The sequence below is a fragment of the Coturnix japonica genome, chromosome 9 (assembly GCF_001577835.2).
Source record: "Coturnix japonica isolate 7356 chromosome 9, Coturnix japonica 2.1, whole genome shotgun sequence".
NCBI classification, from domain to species: Eukaryota; Metazoa; Chordata; class Aves; order Galliformes; family Phasianidae; genus Coturnix; species Coturnix japonica.
In genome coordinates, this window is record NC_029524.1 from 4,341,181 (window position 1) to 4,360,819 (window position 19,639).

The 19,639-nt window shown below is 43.1% G+C and overlaps 2 protein-coding genes and 1 long non-coding RNA gene across 7 annotated transcripts in view; 1 reads left to right on the forward strand and 2 right to left on the reverse strand.

The window, feature by feature from the left end:
• LOC107317966 (vesicle-associated membrane protein 2-like) overlaps nucleotides 1-8,858 on the reverse strand; it is a 42,027-nt gene extending 33,169 nt beyond the window's left edge. The window contains exon 1 of the mRNA XM_015871228.2: nucleotides 8,624-8,858. Coding sequence (XP_015726714.1) covers nucleotides 8,624-8,625 — 2 coding nt within the window. The 5' untranslated portion in view covers nucleotides 8,626-8,858. The remainder of the gene's footprint in view (nucleotides 1-8,623) is intronic.
• The window catches only part of LOC107317967, a 37,267-nt gene extending 21,607 nt beyond the window's left edge, over nucleotides 1-15,660 (forward strand). Inside the window, exons 1-5 of one of the 2 annotated variants that reach the window (XR_001557095.2) lie at nucleotides 9,898-10,194; nucleotides 10,980-11,074; nucleotides 11,522-11,582; nucleotides 12,812-12,974; nucleotides 14,966-15,660. This is a non-coding gene — a long non-coding RNA (uncharacterized LOC107317967). Of the gene's footprint in view, nucleotides 1-9,897; nucleotides 10,195-10,979; nucleotides 11,075-11,521; nucleotides 11,583-12,811; nucleotides 12,975-14,965 lie in introns of those variants that run through there. The other variant, XR_001557093.2, reaches the window with a different exon arrangement.
• Nucleotides 15,661-17,917: 2,257 nt separating this feature from the next.
• The window catches only part of PIK3CB (phosphatidylinositol-4,5-bisphosphate 3-kinase catalytic subunit beta), an 80,472-nt gene continuing 78,750 nt past the window's right edge, over nucleotides 17,918-19,639 (reverse strand). For 3 of the 4 annotated variants that reach the window (XM_015871195.2, XM_015871197.2, XM_015871198.2), the window contains one exon: nucleotides 19,268-19,405. In XM_015871195.2, the coding sequence (XP_015726681.1) occupies nucleotides 19,268-19,405 (138 nt within the window). Of the gene's footprint in view, nucleotides 19,406-19,639 lie in introns of all 4 variants that reach the window. The other variant, XM_015871193.2, reaches the window with a different exon arrangement.

Below are 19,639 nucleotides of genomic sequence, written 5' to 3' on the forward strand. Positions count from 1 at the left end.
CAGTAACTTCCAGGAAGATAACTGCTGATTCATTCTGGCAGTACCCACTCTCAGGCTGAGCTCTCCCCAGATCCCAATCAGCAGAAAGGCTCCCAACTACAACACTGACACCAGCTCAGAGGATTCTGCCTTAAAATTCTCACATAAGCTGATGGTCTACAAGCTGAATCCACAATCACTGAATCTCAGGCTGCTTTAGAAGTGTGGGAAACAACTAGAAACTCAAAGCCTTCCAGAAGGATTCTTCTGCCATTTGGCGCATCTGTGACAGAAAACAAAAACAGCCATATTTATACACAATTCTGTTGTCTGCAAATATCAGTACTTGGCCAAAAACAATCCTAGGAAATCAAGCCTGCAGTATCCACCACTCCCACCCTTTATAAGGGATGCAGAGTCATCTTGCCAGAGTTTTGCATATTGATGCTCAATTCAAAGCCTATTTAGGAATCTTTGCATTTTTACAAATAGAGAGGTCTAAATATCTTGTGTCAACAGTCTCGAAAGATTTGATCCCACTGAGGATGTTTCAGGTACACAAAGTGCTGCTCAGTAATAGCACAAAGCACTCTACACCTTTCCAGGACTGGGTCACAACCTCCCTTTTGCTGTTATTGATTAAAGCTCTTTGTTTCCTTGCTTCCCTCCCCCTTTCCCTTTCCAAGTTCTCACCATGGGTGACAGCTGTCAGGTGCAGCTATCCTCTGTGCACACACTGGAAATGGATGCTACTGGAGACACATGAAGAAAAGGGGAACATTCAGCAGCTATCAGCAAATCTAACTGGAATTCAAAAAGCTTTTCTACCTAAATGAGAGGTTTTTGGTTTTCTTTTTCTTTATAAGTATTGTTGAAGATCAGAGCAGTAAGAAACATCTAGTATTAGAACTCCTTTCTAAACTCCAAAAATTATGCACAAAACACCCTTACATGTTATAGGAAACTTTCCATGCAATACTCTGTGCCAACAGCTGAAGGATGACAGCAGATAAGTTTGTGTTTTCAAGCAGCAGTGCCCTTTGCCTTACTGAAGCTCACCATAATTAAGGCCCTGAGTAGGGCCAGATTCACCAGCATGCTAAAGAGAAGCTATTTTTATACGTGAATTCAAATGAACAAATGTAATTTCTAACCATTAACCTCCCAAAGAAGACAGCAGTGAGCTCAAGGATGATTAACGACTTTCATAGTTTCTAGGAAAACTTAACCAGGACCCAAATGTATATAGAAAGTTGGCACATTGCCTGACTCATGTCTAAAATGGCAACTAGCCCATTACAGAAATTCTGCCTCCTCAAAGCTGGTATCCTGGGTGTGGAGGAGATGCTCATTCCTCAGTCCTTTCCTCCTCAGATTCCCACTTAGACAGCAGAGCTCTGTACTTTGGGCACACTGCTCTCGGATGGTTCAGAGATGAATTCCAGCAAGAACTTCAGTACACAAGGCTCACTGGGAAGACCCGCTCCTTATCCCTTCTTCAGAAATACATGAATTCTGGACTGAAGGAGGAGGTTTGAGGAGACAGGGAAGATAATAGGCTAAAGATCTATCCTGCTTCTGACAGTCCAAAAACAACTACCAGCATGGATGTAAGGAGTGCTATCCGCTGAGCATGCCCATGAAGTTTCTGTGTGACTTTCCAGTGACAAGACGCGAGGGAATGGCACGGAGCTGCATCAGTAGACAGTTGGGTTGGTGCTAGGAAGAGGTTCTTTGCTGATAGGGCTGCTGGGCACGGCACAGGCTCCCCAGGCAGTGGTCATGGCCCTGAGCTGCTGGAGGACAAGGAGCATTTGGCCACTACACTCAGACATAGGGTTTGGATTTTGAGTGGTCCTGAGTGGAGCCAGGGACTGGCCTTGATGATCCTTGTGGGTCCCTTCCAACTGGGGATTCTGTGATTTTATGATAGGCAAAGTATCCACCTCCACAGCCATTCCCTGAAGCAAGACTACCAGCACACACAGTGTTTGTACCAGCTCAACAGCAAACGCAGTGCTAAATAAACCAGCGAGTAAAAAAACATAGGATGGGATTGTTATAACCTGAATTGCAAAAGCCATACCTTGTGGGTCATAACTCCTGTCTTGGTAACCTTACCTAATACCGGCCTGCTGCATGTGACAGTGAGTTTTGCTTTTCCCCTGTTATGGATTTAGACCCCCTACCTGTATATGAGCACAATGGTTTTACTAAACATGCGGTTTACTGAGACAGAACTTAGAAAGGAACAGAATGAAAAGTTTTCCCCATCTACCAAATTCTACCAAGCTTTTGCAAGAGGTGGTTTAGAGAGATAGAGGCAGACAGACATCAAGTTAGAGAAGACTGGATTGAATATGAAGAATGAGGAAGCTTGCTTGCAGGAAATCTGGATTTCGTACTCTGTGGGAGGAATATGAGCACTTGCATTCGAGCCAAATTTAATAATGCATTCCAGTGATCTGCTTTCTTTTATTTATTATTTATTAAAAAAAAATCTCCATCACTTCCTCTCTTCCTGAACATCATACATAAGGGTAACAGTAAAAAAGATGAAAGACCTACTGAGTTGTAACGCGTAACCTTTGGTCAGATTCCTTTGTACTTGTCTGTGCTGTCCCATTTAGGTACAGCCTTGTTTCTGTATTATTGCTGGGACAACTTATCCATTCTACAGAAATGTAAAACTTTGTGAAACACAACAAAATCCACCTTCTAAACCTCCAACTGAAATTGCCACCCACACTGAATGAAAATGTTGAAAACCTGAACACTTGGGCAACAGTCAAATGTCATTTTAATTACCTTCAACACATTCATTTGTGAGTGATCTTTTCAAACAGAATCACAGAAGGGCTGAGGTTGAAGGGGAGGTCATCCTGCCCAACCTCCTGCTGAAGAAAAAATGGGTCCACAAGACCGGGTTGCTCAGGACATCTGCTGGCCAGACTTTCTTAATATCTCCAAAACAGTTCTCCAGACAACACTCCCAGACATACACGTAGCAGCGCTTTAAAAGGTTATTTAAAAAACAAAACTTGCAACTTCATTTCAAACAATGCAAAGAAGTCCTTCATAATTTTGTAAAATATTTCCCCACATGTAGGAATGTGAAATAAAAAAAACCCCTTTCCCTGCAGTGACTGCATTTTTAATGCTGTTCAAATTTTCAATTTCATTCTCCAATTAAAATTTTAAAGTTTAATTGTATAAATACCTGCCTTGATCAGACAGGAACATCTTACAGGAAAATCAGCATATCCGGTGCTAGGCATTTACAGCTCAGAACAACACTCATCACTGTGTACTGCCAGGAAATACTCTCTTCAATTCTTTCATTGATCACGTAAGGAGCTTTGTAAACTGCGCATACTTCCTCTCCTTCTTAGCTCCAGAATAAGGACACATCACAGCCTCTGGTGGATTCCCACTGCCAATCAATTCTGTTTCTCTGACTCCTGTCTTAATTCCACACACTGCCATATTTCATAATAATAATAATAATAATAATAATAATAATAATAATAATAATAATAATAATAATAATAATAATAATAATAATAGTAATAATGTAATAGAAACTAGAGAAGTTCACAGCACCGAATCCTCACAAATACAAATGGTCAGCTACTTGGTGCTTCTGAAACACAAGCAAACTCCGTCTCCGATGTATAAATACGTGGTGACAATGCTTGATTTCAACACCATTACTGATACCACTGGAAAGCAAACCCACAAAAAGTACTGAAATCAAAATAATATAGCTTTGATTTTCTGACAAGCCATCCTTTCAGGTGACCTCGCGATACCGAGTCCAGCAGATGAGAGTTGCCACTACAGAAATTTACGTCTCATTTACTCTGAAATAGAAGACTTACTTTTTTTTTTTTTTCCCTGTATACTTCTCATCATATTTTGTATCTGAAGAGAAGAAGGACCCTGATTAGGTATTTTAGATCATTTGGTCAGGAACTTCCATTCTAATTATTTCACCTACAATGTAACTCAAACTGACAAAACACTTGCAGAAATATAGGCAGATCTATTTCAATGAGTTGCTACTTTTCAAGAAAACATAAGGTTTTCCATAACTGAACAATAAAAAACCCACCTTGCAATAATTTGATGATTACTCAGTGGATAAAGGAAATGAGTTCAGAGGGGTCAAGTCCAGACAGAGAAAAAGCAATTGCATCATTAAAAAACGCCATCATAGTTAATTCCTGGTAACGGCTATGTGTAATGACGGTAGACAGCACTGAATGACGCAGGTGAGAGGATATTCTCTCTGTAAGTCGTAATTGCCTAAGATGAGCTGTTCAGCCATTTGTACTTATTTGGGACAGACTGTACTGCCCCTTCCAGGGCACCATAAACATTTTGCTAAAGCTGTCAGTGAGAATCTACTGTGCATCCTGCATCCTGGCTGAAGGGCAGTGAAAGGAAGGGGAAAAGGACACTTAATACCCAGCTCTTTTCTTGAACTATGCCCGTTCCCCTTGGGAGCAGTACATACCTGTGTACACAAACACGGATTTACCTGGTGAGCTGCAGCCTAAATATCCATTTTTCAGCAAGATCTTAATTGAGTAAATAGCATTTAAAAAGGAAAAATGCTCCTTTGGCAGACTAGTTCAGATTTTAAGTATCCTATAAATTATTCTGCTGCTGGAACTGTCTATACAAACCACCTACAGGTCAGCTCAAACACATTCCAAGGAAAGGAATCACTGAATTAAATATCTTTGAGTTTTACCTACCTCATATTAGCCTATTTAGCCTATTTTCAAGAATGTTTGTTGTGAAACATATTCACTTTGCCTGTACTTGCCACAGATAATTTTCGGTTGTCTCCATTCTGGTATTTATTTCTTCACAGAGGCCCGTTCAATTTGATTTCCACACTTTAAAGCACTCATCATCCAAATATCCAAAAGATCTGGGATCTGTTTGGGACACCCTTAATTCAAAGTGCAAGTGCATGCAACAGGAACAATGTCTAACATGAGCTGGAAGCATTTACTTATACTGCTGCACACGAAGAACCCTGCATGAATCAGTACTACAGGACCCTCAAACCATTAGTCCCTTTGACTAACTGTACCAATGTACAATGTGAAGATACCAAATCAATCTAGCTTCTGTGATCCTGAGGCACCTGACCATAAGATGTAAAAGCCCAAGAGTACCAGGGGAGCAAAGTCTTCCTGCCACTATGGATTTCCAGAGCTCTTTTGGGAAGTATTTCTAGGGGAACACAGATACTTACCAGCATGAAAGAGCTGCAGCACTTACAAAATTCATCCTGTCTATAATTTCTCAGGGCAAACACTGGGCACACTCACCCACTGAACTCCCCTGCAGTGGACTGGGATCACAAAGAGACCGGCACTAAATTGGTTTGGCTCTGCTGCTGGAATGGCACGGTAGAGAGATTTTGCTGAGTTCCATAAAATTACGTCCACAAGAGGAGGGCTAAATACAACTCTCCTAACAGCTTGAGATAAGTCATGCCACTCCTTTCACAAAAACTAAATGGAAATTCTACCTGAACATATTCATTACAATTGGTAGAAGCATTTCAATCCCAGCTGCCTCCTTTAGGACCTTCTCCTTGCTGCTTCCAAGCAGGCGTGATTTTATTCATTTATTTATTTTAGAAAGCCCTAACTGCTGCCCTAGGAATGAAATCTAGTGATGCAATTCAGCCCTGGGGAGAGCCAGGTGCTTTGTTTGCTGCTTGTCTCACAAAAGTAGTACCCTGAAATAGAGCACATTTATGTTGCATTAATGCAATCAAAAGCACCCTGCTGTCTGGTCACTGACCTATCTGTAAACAGCAGATGACATGATGCCATAAGCTTCTATTAGATATAATTACCTATTGAGATGTGACCACTGTAAAAGAAACAAAACCATGTACCTCACCTGCTGCTGTTAGTTTATTTTCCAGAGCTAAACAATGCCTGTAAGCACCTCAGATCTGCACACCATTTGTGACTACTCATCTCCCTTCTCTGCTCTTCGTATCTCTTCCAAGCAGATTTTTGTCTTCTCCCTTACATCTGGAACAACCCCCCAGCTGCACTAGGCAAGGTCCAATTCTTCTTTATTTTCACTGTAGATCCCTTTTATATCCCTCCTCTTTCATTCAACCTTTCTACGCCACAAGTTCCTCTCTGCCTTCACCAAAGAGAAGAATGCCTGTTAGCTGAATATGTATCACCTGCCCTGGATTCTGCTCACTGCTACAAGAGACCACAGGGACAGATTCTCACCTGATGTAAAGCACTGCAGGTCTGCTGGAGTGCACAATCAATCATGAGCCACAGAGAAAGTGGTGAACACCGTTCACTACCTTCCACTGTCAGAGCAGATCAGAGCAAAACTTACATCTGCTGGCTCAAACCCAACAGGAAGCAGCTTTCACAGCCTGCACAGCTCAGCTGCGCAGCTCCTTCCTACTGGACACCTCCATGAAAGAATAACAGCAAAATCCACTGAGAATCATGAAATACAGAGAAGCTCCCTCTGGTTCAGGAACTCACTGAGCTTCAAGTCCCTGAAAACTGGGTAAGTACTCTGACTGTATACCTACAACGCAGTGAAAGAGTTCTGCATTGAATCATAGAATCGTTTGAGTTAGAAGGGACCCTTAAAGGCCATCTAGTCCAAATTGCCTGCAATGAGCAGGGATACCTACAGCTAGATCTGAATGCTCAGAGCTTGGTCCAGCCTGACTTCAAAAGTCTCCAGGAACAGAGCACCATCCCAGGCAACCTGCACCAGTGCCTCACTGCCCTCACTGTGAAAGACCACGATGTGACTTCACACCTGCTGAAGACCTAAGACAGCACCCTATCTCAAGTGCATGTCCATATACACATGCAGGAAACATGTCCATGTTTGCAACATTCTGAAGGAGCAACAGCAGAGATAACACCTGCTAACTGCCACTAGCTGTTAGCTGTTACGGAGCTGTGAACTACGACAGTAGCTGCTGCTATAAGTCTGGAGCTAAACAGACATTTATCTCTCTTGTTCATCACTAACTCAAAAGCTGCTGGGACATGATACTCAATCAGATGTTAAAAAAAAAAAAAAAAAGGCTTCATTACAACACCTGGTAATGAAACAGAAGCAACTTCTTTGTTTTGGATTTGACTCAGTTATCAAACTGAAAGGCTATACTGTCAAAACAGACAAAAACTGCTTTCTCTTTTCCATCTCATTCCTGTCAGAAGTCTGACGCAAGTCCCCTACAGAAGGACAACCAGGTTCTACCAGCATCACCTCACTTTTTCTGCTTTTATTTTCAAATACTCATGAGCACCACACTAAAGACCCCAAGACTGAACTATACATAGGTTAAGACAAACGTTATCCAAGTTATTACTTCATGTTGGAACAGTTTCAGTTGTGTAACACCACAACAGCAAGCACTTGTATTAATCATTGAAGAACAGCTCACATACAAACAAAAGTATTTGACGTCATCATCTGCCTCTTGATATAAACACAACTAGGCAACAGAAACTTACAATGAACCAGCTTTTTGCATGATCATGTTCGGTGTTTACATAAAGGATTTTCTTTAGATAGCTGTTCCCTGTCTTCCAAACAGCCCCTGCCTTGAAAACATTTTAGGCAACACGGATAAAAGCTTATTGTCTAAGACAGCGTTAAGAAAAAAGCCACCATTCCAAAATGCTACTTGCAGACTCAAGGCTGTTTCCACTTCTGCCTTCTATGAATCAGCTGAGCCCAAGTTCTCCCACCACCACCCAAGTCCACAGCTTATGGCTCCCATACACACTCTGCTTCCTGCTGTGCAGCACTGCCTGACACTGCTTCAGACATCTTCTCCAGCTGTCCCTGAGGAGTGGCTGCGAACGAGCAATGAATTGAGATGATAGTAAAATCGGGCATTTAGGCACCAGACTTTTTTTTTGTGAATGAACGCAGTTCAGATCAATTTCCACTTAACTAAGCACGCTTCTGATTTAAGAATTGACTTCGGAGGTTTCATCGCTGTTTAGCACAGAGCAGTGCTTCTGTTAATGCTGAACTGAAAGATATGGAAGAGATTTAAAGGGATACAAACAAGAAGCAACAGATTATCACCAAGCCCTGCTGACAGGGGCCCCTGCTCGTGGGTGCGGCGCAGCGGAGCGGCTCAGCCAGCGACTATTTGATAGAGCGTTTCGTCAAACGGCGAGAATAAACAGGACTCGGCAGCAGCGGCTCAGCAGCGCTGAGTGACTCAGACTGTTCAACAACCCCACACCTGTTGAGGATCCTGGCCCAGCATTTCGACTCTCTATCCCATCATCTCCCCGCTGCCGGCCGGCTGCACGTACAGCGCTGACAGCCCCAGCCGGCGCCGCTAATCGCCCTCGGTACCCGCCGGGGCTCCGCCACCCGACTTGCGTCCGCCCAGCCCCACACCCCAGAGCCGGCAGCCGTGCGGGTGCCACCCACAAGGGCTGCAGCGGCTCCAGACACCGTCTCGCTCCGGCCCCGGCTCCGGCCCCGGCTCCGGCCCCGGCTCCGGCCCCCGCCCGCCCCGCAGGCACCGAGCCCACCGACGGCCGCAGGAACGCCCCGGCTGCGCTCGCTGCTGGCGGCCGCGGGGACTCACATGGCTCCCGACCGCCGCTGCCTCCGCTCCCACAAAGATGGCTTTCCGGCCCCGCTCCGGCTGCCAGCGGTCTCTCAGTGTTGTAGGCACTGTTGCCGAGAGAGGAGGGGTAGGCACCAGCTACTGAGCATGCCTGTGCCTCACATCACGGAGTAGGACGTCGGCACGGAGATACCCCCTCCCCACCTCACAGCAGGCAGCACAAAGTCCTGGAGTGACTCATGGAAACGCAGCCGCCGCTCCGCCCGCATCGCCTCCCCGCGGGGAGCAGCAGCAGCCTGGGGTGCGGCTGCAGGGCTGGGCTCGCTCCGATGGCAGGTGTGGGGATATTGCCTTTGTCTGTGTCACCTTCTTCCTTCCTTCCCTTTCTAGAAACAAAACAAAGCAAAACAGCAGAGGGGAATTGCAGTTCGGTCTGTGCTGTCATGAGCGAGTACTTGTGAACAAAAAGCAGCTGTCGGGGTTGTAATTGCTACCCATAGCATACAGCAAAACCAGAATCAGTCGAGCTACTGGATGGACCATTATTTTCTAACCGCAATCTCTGAAATGAAATATATCAGCAGCCAAGCCCATGTGCTTCTGGCTTGGAATTCTTGCCACCTTTGCCTCCCACTCAACCTAGGTCGGGGCAACCACTCTCCACTTCGAATCTCCTTCATTGAAATCAGCATTTCTTTAGCTCCCTAGCACAACCAAACTTCTTTTGAAGCAGAATGACCTCCTGTGCACTTGAACCGAGGCCATACCCGACATAAAGGCCAAAGAGGATGAAAAATAACACAGCTTTTAAAAGAAATGGGAACTTAACCTTGCTGCCCCCACTGGTGGCTTGTTCCACTCCGCTTGTGGAAGCACCACACCAGACACCACCACGACACTTCACAACCTTTCCATGGATGTCAACGAGAGCTGCTGTGAGCCTTTAGAAATGGGCATCTACCCAAGTAAGGTAAGGGCTCACCTAGAGAGCACTGAGGAGCTTTTGTATGGATCTAGACCCCAGATTTTGGGGTGCCTGCTGGGGATGAAGTACAATTAAAGCATCATCAAATTAAGTCTGTGTCCTCTGCGTGTTTGAAGCCAAGGACAAGATGACCCATTCCTCTAAGCAACAGGCAAAGGCTGATGTGGAGGGCAAAGCACCAATCTCAGTTCCTAAGCTCTCTATCAACAAGTTGAAGGTTTTCATGGGAAGAAGGAAAATACCCTTGAATCCCTTCCCTTCCCTTCCCTTCCCTTCCCTTCCCTTCCCTTCCCTTCCCTTCCTTCTTTCAAGAAAACCCTCATTTGGACTATTCCTGGGTTGTGGTCAGGGCAGAGATTACCAATTAAGATCACTTCCAAGACAAATACTATTTGAGTAATGTATCAGAAGTGGTTGGAGAGGTAAAGTCTAAAGAGCAACACTCGCATCTTCTAGGGCACAAGGATGTTATGCTCCTGTTATGATGATCACTGATGGACAATCATCACCTCCATAACTATGCTAGTGATGACCTCATTCTCAGATTGCATTTGCTTATGGCCAGGAAAAGAGAATGGGGCCTTGGGAAGAGATACACAATTAGGTAAGCAAAATGTAATCAGCCTCTGTTTTGTGAACTGCTAGTAGCTGAGCTAGTGTATTTCAAGTGTTTTACATTTTTTGCTATTGTTCTGCCCTAAATGATGTTAAAATTAACTTGATCCACATCTGGTACAAGCACACAACTTTATTTCTGTCTAATTATCCAGAACACATGAGCACAAAGGTAAAATGGCACAGAGAGATTGTCTGCTTTAGCAGAAAGTGTGTCAGTACATGGAGAGTGCCTCAAACCTGCACCAGCAGAGTGAGCTTGATCTAGGTCAGTGTGCCACATCACATGCCACAGCTTGTTTCAGTCCTGTAGGGGAGAGCCCCTAAAATCAAATGAGGTACATCACTGTACTGTGGCCTTATTTTCAAATGAAGAAATTCCCACTAACAAAGGCATCGCCATTCCAGCCCAAGCAGCCTTGTGATCCTGAAGACAATCTGCAGCCAAGATGGGGATTGTTTCCCTTTAGCCTTATGCCCCCATGAAAGAGACCACAGCCTGGTGCTGGAGGCTGCCAAAGCCTTCAGTGTATGAGGAGATGCAGAGACACCCCGTGGTGGCATAAAGAATATGGTCAGAATTCAAACAAATTTTACTTTACACAGAACTGGATCAGAAAAGCTGCATCCTGGGGACACAGAAATCTTTCCCAAGTTGCTGTCGCGTCATTTCCCCTCTCCTGACCTCCCTTCCTGTTTGGCACCCTTTGCCCTGCACGTTTGCCTTACAGTCCCTTCCACAAAGCTTAGCTCTTGTTCTGTTCTGTATCTCAGGATCTATGTGGCTGCTGTGTGCTGCTGCGATTGGAGGGGTGACTGGGGAGATGCTCCATTCCTGGAAAACGTTTCCTACTTCCTGCCAGACCTGGGTAGGGAAAATTGCTACTATCATTTGTAATTTGCTTTTCTTTACCCCTACCGTAATTCATAGTTGGTCCTGAAATCATAGAAACATGACAGCAGTTATAGAGACACCAATCTGCTGCTCAAGTAGTCCAGGAATGAGTTTTGACATCTATAGTCTAGCAGGTACCAGAGCTTGCTTTTCAGACACAGCACACAGAGGTAACACAGAGGCTCCTGAAGTGTTACATGCTGTCAGGACCTTCTGTTGTTTAAAGGAAACTTATTGTCAGACAGACAGCCAATAATTGCATGTTTAAAGGAGTGAAATTAAAATTATTCAATATATTATTATTATTGGCTAAAAGGCTTTAGAAAAGATCCCTTCTGTGTATCTTCTATTCTTTGTCACCAATTTCCATACACTTACACCTGTACATTCAACATTACATTTCCTCCTCTTGATCTTTCAGACAAGATGAATTAGTACTGAAAGATCCCGCAGCAAAAAGCCTTTGAAGCTCACTTCTTAAGGTAAGACAGATTCCTGCCTCCCCTGATGCTGCTTTTTATTTGCCAAAGATTGCTCTGTTCTGCAAGGCTTCACCTCAGCACCACTGTACTAGAATAAAGATTGTGAACTTGCAGATTATTTTGATACAAATTAAAAAGTGAATTCCTTTCATTATGAAGGGGATAGTTTTCTTTCATTCACAACTTTTATTCACTCATATTGAGTGAATAAAACAATTACTGCCAGTTTCCTTTACAGGTCAATGAGCTGATTTTAATTTATTTCATGAAAATATTTTCTGCCATTTCTGAAGAAGGAACAGTCCCAACTCACCTGAGCAGTTCTGGAGCCTTGCATCTAAAAATCTGGTTTCAGTGGGTGGTTGGGAGCAAGGAATGAAAGGGAGAAAGGATAAAATCAGAAAAGTTTGTAGTGCAGAATGGTTGGGTTTGATTTTGATCCTACAAAGTTTGTATGCCTTGTTTTAGAGGAAGATCCATGGAAGATTCATGGAAAACATTTTAAACAACAGGTAGAAACAGACAAGCAGTTCCAGTCATTAGGAGGGGGTTGGACAGTACCCTCCAAGCTGAGCAACCAAAAGTTAATGCAATTACTAAGTATCAAATGTAGAGCAGGGAGACTAATTCGATCAGTGAGGCTAAAGGGATAATTCTTGGAGACAAAGCAATGCAATGCGGAAATGCAGCCTAATCAACTGCTTCATCAAAAGAAAGAGGAAACAATTTCCAAGCCTGAACTAAAATCCCCAGTTGGTTCTTCATCTTTCCAGGGTTCTGGTTTTTGCATTGCAGTGTTTGTTCCATCTCCCAACATTTGTTTGTCTGCTTCTGTTCTCTGTGCAAAACTGTTCTGTTGGCTCCTGGCTCCTTTATCAAATGAGCCTCCTCCTCCTTTCTTGCTCTTCACCAATGAACCCAAGCATGAAAGAGTGCACAGAAAAGGAGGTATTTATTGTATTTGCTGCCCAAGCCTCCTTTCCATAATTATGTGGAACAGCGGTTGAAGAAGAATATCTAGATTTGCCTCGAGGCTGCAGGATTTTTTCAAAGCACACACTTGTTCCATCTGATGTAAAGCAGCTGCTGGCTGATCTCTGCTCAGCCATCCACATAGCCAGGAACCTCACAGGTCTGTAGAGAAACAGAGCGGGAATTTGCCAGGTGCAGCACAGTAAGGGAGAGACTATTTCCAAAAGCCATTCAGACTTCTGCTTTCATCTGAGCAGGTGCCGCTGTGACAACAGATAAAATGAGCTGGCAGAAAGGAAAGAAGGAACTTACAGAAGAAAGCACAGGAGATGGGAAACACAGCCGGAAAAAGAGGGAGCGAATATTTAAGAAACGATTATCTGGACTGAGCCTCTTCTCTGGGTCTCCCAGGAATAAACTGTAAGTACAGCTGAGATTCTACTTCGTAAACTTACTTAAATGAGAAGTTTATTTATAAACACTTCCAGTGCACCTCAAAGAGCCAGAAATACCTTTGTGTGTTCTGCTGTATTGACAGTTTCATGAACAAGGAAATTGTTATAGGCTAATTAAACAACCACATCTGAACTCACAGACATACGTATGAATTTAAGGTCTCCAAGTTTCATGTATCTGCATGTTCTTCTTTTAATCATTTCTTATGACTCCTCTCCCCACCCAGTCAAGAAAGGCTGGTACCTGTTTGTCCACAGACATCCCAGTGCTGCCCAGGGCTGTCTCCAGGAAGGAATTTTGTTGCACCAGTGAAGCATCTCTAGCTGCAGGGTGCCACAAACAGCGGTGGTTCAGCAGCACCCAAAATCAGTGTTCAAAAGCTACAGCTACCAAGTCCTCCTGCATCTCATCCCTACAGCAGCACCTTTGTGCCTGCTGCATTTGGAACAGGGATTTAAAAAAAAATAAAGACAACAAATGGAAAACTATTCCTTTTATCACAAAGCAAAAGCAAGGAGTCAAAGATGTACTGGAGCTCACTGCTCTGTGGTCTGTCAGGTCTGAGATAGTTCCATCACTCATGGGATTTGAAATTCTCTTCTCGAGTACTTGTGTTTGATGTTACTTTTCCTCAACAGGAGGTAAATGTACTGTACGTGTCGTGATAAAATCTAAAAGTGACTTTCTTCATCCATTACAAAAGCTATTTTCTATGCAGACCTCCTAAAAAGAGTCTGTCTTTGCTAATGATCATGAAATTACCGTCTTAGCAGGAAGTACATGCAAGTCGCAGCAATTACTCAGCTAACTACATTAAGTTTGACAGTCACAGCAACTGGTTACAAGCTTGATATAAGATTAAAATACACAGGCCAGGGATGGTTCTGAGAGCCAGATTCTCCTTTCAATCAGTCCAACTGCCAAACAATTGAGAACAAGGGCTCTGCTTTGGGACTTACCTTGTTACATTCATGGGGAACGGCACTGGAAGGTGTCAAAGAAAATCCAAGAAGTTAGTGAATTAGTCGTGAATTGGCTTTATTATCCATGATTTTACTGCAGCATGCATTGTAGAGGCAGCAAAACCACGCTGCGCAGGCCTTGATGGTAATTGGAAAGTGACAGTTAGAGGATTTCCCAGTTTTATCAAAAAAAAGCAGCAACACAGCATAGCATCCTCCTCCCATGGAAATCACATTAATGGAAAGAGCCTTCAGGTTTTACTGGGTGTTTTCTGCAGACATATTGCATGGCAGTGTTTGTAAGGATTCAGGCCATCAGGGCCTACAGAGCTTTCACAGTGCTGCAGCTAAATCAGATCTCTGCTGTTCAGCACTGGTTTGTGAGTTCCTGTTGGTGAATATATATAAACCATGGCCCTAACCTGCAACCTCTTTCATATAAAATGTAGTATATCAAAGCTGCTTTTCTTCTACCCCTTCAACCTCTACCCAAAGACAGTATGAGACAGGGCTTGTCTATGAGCCCTATGCAGGCAAGGAGAAAGAGAACCCACCCTTACAATAGCATTGATGAATTTTATTATATCAGGAGCCTTCAATTTAGATGCACATCTGTATGAAAATTGTTTTCATGCATGAGGGTGTGTCATGATTACAGAAAAAGCGAATAGTGAAGAACCACAGAGCCCATCTAACTGGCCAACTTCATTTCTTTTTATTTCACATTTGTGTTTAAATAATGACGGACAGCCCTTGTAATAACTCTGTGCCTAAAAAACAATGGCTTATCACTGCCGCTGTAACACCAGAGCCAGATTTCTCCATTTTCTGTCCACTCCTGTTTTCTGCAGATCACACACTGCTCCTGCTCATAGAGTGTCACAGAACCTCAGTAAGGACTCATAAATCAACAGTAACTGCTCCTGCTGATGTCATTCATTTAGGAAATACACAGGTTAAATTTGTCACCTTTCTTTCCTCTGACTGTTCCAGCCCTCAGGGAAGGAGTCAGAGTTTTGAAGACAAGAAGAGATGCTTACACAGGAAAGGCTCCAAAAAGCTGAAGCCGGCACGGGAGGAAATCTGTTCTTTAAGGCAACCACACTCTGGAAAAATGTGCCCGAAATGTGAAATCCTTGTCTGCCGAAAATGTGAGACGCTGCATTCAGAAAGCAGCTTCATTGCTCACAGCCTGCTGGATCACTACGACAGAGGAGGATGTGGCAGCTCTACTACATTGATTACAAAAAGCCAGAAAGTGTGCAGATGCGATTAAAGAAATACAGCAGGTGCCTTGTTGATCCCTGACTACATCCAAAATGCCGAAGCTTGGATCCATTTAGGCTGAACCCTCAGTCTGTACAATCTGTATCGCAGCATCAGCAACTGCAGCTCTACTGCTGTTCGTACTTACCATAAGTAGCAGATACGCATCCACTCATTTAACCAGTATAAAGTCTGTAAGTAGGAACTGTAAGTGTCTCAGCTGTTAAGAAAAGGAAATGATTTCAAACAGCTTCAAAGAGTTTTATTTTTCCCTGCAAGGAATGAAGATTATCACACTGAGCTGCGAAAGAGAAAGCAAGTATTAAATGCCAAACCAGCGGGTACATTACAATTGTTTGTAATGTGTAGGTATGTTTCAGTGTTACTTGTGGTCTGGAATATTAAACTTATTTTTAAATTAACTGGTACGGGTATGTAATTTGATGGGGGAAAGAGCTTCTAAAGACTATCTGGGCCACAAAAATTGCATTCAAATTCCATTCACACATTCAATGCCCAACTTATGACCCAGCCCCTCCTTAAGAAAAGGAATAACTCACAAATAAGTATTTAAGCCTGTGTATTGCAGCACAAGCATTCAAAGTTTAAGCTTATTAGTGGAACCCACACCTCAAGCTATGTCCATTCCCTTCACAGTGATGACCAGAAAGCTGACTAGTCAATATACAATGCTGGGCGGTGGGTGGCCATACACAGAACTGTCTCTATGGAACTCAGGAGTGCAGGTTCAGGGTACAAGTAATCTCCTGAGCCGAGCAAAGGGCCTCTTTTCCTCCCATGCCAACTGCCCCAACTCTACATGCAGGATATATTCTTTGCTCTCTGGCAGGGAATTAACTAAACAAACTTTATCTCAGCAAGACTAAACATTAAGGGTCGTTTTATTCAGTCAAGCAAAAGGACCGTGGCATAAAAAGTTTGGACCTCTGCTTAATCACTCCTCTTCCCAAATTAACAAGTCACTGGCCCATAGGAGAAAGGAGTCTCTTTCTGTCTTCCCCACTTCCCCTTTAGGAGTTGTTCCATTTTGATTTCAATGTTGTGTGCAGGGACTGGAATCCACATTGTTTTTCTTTACTTAAGGAGCACTGTAACCGTGCTGTCATCCATTCTAATATTGTTGGCTACTCACCCTGCTGCCCCGAGGAAAACTGCTTCTACAGGAGAAATTCATAGCCATGGAAACATCTTTCCCACACTCCTGAGCAATACTGCTCAGCACCCTTTGAGATAAGCTGGGTGAAGATTCAATATTCTTTATGCAGAGGAAGTAAAGAAACAGTCTCACGAATTAGAATGAGCTGCTCTGAATGTGTTGTACAACAGTCACATCACAACGTGCATCCAGCGGTTGCTCACTGAGCAAAGCTTGGAAAATAAATAGGAGCAAACCTCAGGCAGGATTCACAAACAGGAACAATCCAGTCAGGTCCTCACTTCTCCCTGGATTTCAGGGGATAGAGGCACTCCCAGAAGAAACAGATGTAAAACTCCAAGGCAAAAAATTAGATCTTACATATATCTTTGCACTACAGAGAGTTGTAATCCCTCAGAAACTGTGTTTCCATGGTGCTGGATTGTTGCTTTCACTCATTTGCTTCATAAAAGCCAGATGCTGTCCAGCAAATCACAATTAACCTCTTACACTTCTCTGTGATCGCTATTCTTAAATTGTTAAGGTGTGATCCTTCACAGACTTACCAAGAGTGAGCCATGCAACTACTTAAGGAACATAAATTAATCCCCATCCCATTTCATCAAGCAAAGCCGGGGAAGACTTCAGCATAATCACCTGAGGAAAAGCAAAGTGACAGGCTGAAAGGATGAAGGGCTGACTCATTGCAACAGCACCATTTAAAATCTGATCCAATACAGGAAAACCTGTTAAAACAAGTAATGCAGTTGAGCTTTTAGACAGATGTTCTGGAAATGACACAGCAGATAAGGTTATATCAACATCTGGCTGGCAAAATCTTCCCTTGCAGTTTACCAGACAGTGGTGGTGCAGTTCCCCATGTAGGCTAATCTGGCTGGAAGGGCATCCATTATGGTAGCAGGCAAATTCACCTCATTAAAGAAAAAACATTGTCTTGTCTTCTCACTTGGTCAGCAGTAAATGCTATTTTGCCACAGCATTTGAGGAACAGCTGCTAATACGAGCTGGGTGTCTGAATTCCCTGGGAAGCACTGGAGAAGCTCTTCATCCAAGGAGCCAATGTTGGCCAACTGTATCAAAGCCCTGGGAAAAGTTACGTGTCCCTCAACACGACACACCAGAGATGTGTGAGTACCTCATCTCACAGACAAATATAACATGTCTAAGAATGATTGCTTATACAAATGTACACGCTGTGAATTAGCTGAGGATGAAATCACTTCTTTTAGGTTTGTCAGCTGCAGAGTAGTTTCTTTCTAACACTTCCATCTGCTTCTACAACATAAATAAACGAATAGTGACAATGCATTTGTTACTTTTACAATGTTCTGGAAGCTGAGGTCTTGTTAGATCAGCCCCAAGAGTTAGAGCAAGAGAATAAAATCAGGACCTAAAATGTTATCCTGCCCCCCCCTCCCCCTCACCTCCCAACCTTTAAAAGGTCCACACCAAAAAAAAACAGAAAAATAAAACAAAAAAAAAAAAAACAAAAAAACCCAATCTCAACAAAGTAAAACCACCTTTAATTAAGTTCCTACATAAAACATTTCTATGTAAAACAACAATTTAGCCAAAAATTAAATACGTTTTAATTCTCTTTCAAATGTCAACAAGAACTGAGAGCTACCAGTGTTCTTTGGAGAACAAGCAGTAGTTAAAGTCTATCTTGCTGATGTTCAGAAACAGTATGTTACATCTTTTAACCAGCAGTTCCTATTGCACGTCACAGATTTGCTCTCCATTTAAGCACCTAAAAGGCTGGTACCTCACTAAATAAATTAAAACAAATCCAGTTTCTTCAGCAAACATCTTCAACACAGGTATCGTGGTAAAGCGACATTACTGCAAGCTTTTAATACACACAGAAGAGAAAAATGACTTCTCATTGGTGTTCCACGGAATGGTCTTTTCCCATAAATACTCACTTTCAAAATATTTTGGTTTCAGTTGGTATTTATGCTCTAAAAAACACTGTGTATGATACGTATGAAAATCTTCCATCCATAAGACACAATTGCTGCACATTTGCAGGGCACAAGAAATCTGACACAAGAGTTTCAATGAAGGGCTGTAAGGAGCTTCTTGTTGAAGCTGAACTAAACGCATCTCCTAGGGAGCAGAAAAGCCCCAGGAGCTGAATGGGAGACTGTTATCAAGGGGTGGTTCAGACATATTTGCAATTAGCCTTTCCTCTTTCTGAAAGGACAAAACTGCAACCACGGCTATCTGGATGCTGCAACATTTCACAGGCTCTGCCTCCCTCCCTCATCGCTCTGCAAGAAACCTTACAAATACCTGGTACTCGTCCTTTGGCAGCAGTATAAGACATTAAGCAGCTCCCTGTAGTACAGTGATACTGTGGTTGCTATTTACAGTAGAATTAATGCATCTGTGCCAGTATGGCAAAATTCATATGAAAAATATACACACGGTCATTTTTAGCTAGATTAGAATAAAGAAAATTTTACTCTTCAAGTCCCGATTTTAAAACAGAAAACAGTTCTTTCAGAGGCCTTCAAACCTCCTGAGCGTGTTAGAGTACATTACCCTAACCATAAAACAAACATTTACACCTCCATAAAGTACCAAAGGATATTTAAAAATGCCTAGTAGCTCTCAGCGTGCAAAGTCAGCAGGAACTGATTATCCAGGTTGGTCACCATTTGTGGAGACAGTCTTGGGATCAGGCATTCAGAAGCAGAGTGCAAAAGAATCAGGAATTATTTCAGCCCGTTTCTTTTTGTTGTTGCCTTCTTTTCTTATTTAAATAAGTTTTATTGGTCCATACTACAGGTCCCGTTCAAAAACACTTCTCAAGGTAACATTCAGCTTAGTGCAAATCCAAAACTCCTCTAGGATCTGTAATCCTTGCGAACAGTGTGAGCCATCCAGTTCACTTTAGTAGTCCAACTTTCCCGGAGTGCTTCATCAAACTTTTGCTTAAATTGTTTTAGTGCTTCTTCCTCACTCTTCCCCAAGGCCAGAGAATCCTGGGGCAGGGAAACACAACAGAGCAGAACATCAGCACAACTGCAGATTTAAAAACCCACAGTCAGGTTCTTCTCTGCACACAACCCCCATTCTGCACTTGCCTATTTTGACACTTTTTCACCTATTATTCATTGTGCAACACAGCCGTGATATTTTCTGAGTTTAAAGTCTTCAAAAAAAAAAGAATTAAGCGAATAAATTTCACCTTTACAGGTCTATGCTCATGTACTGAG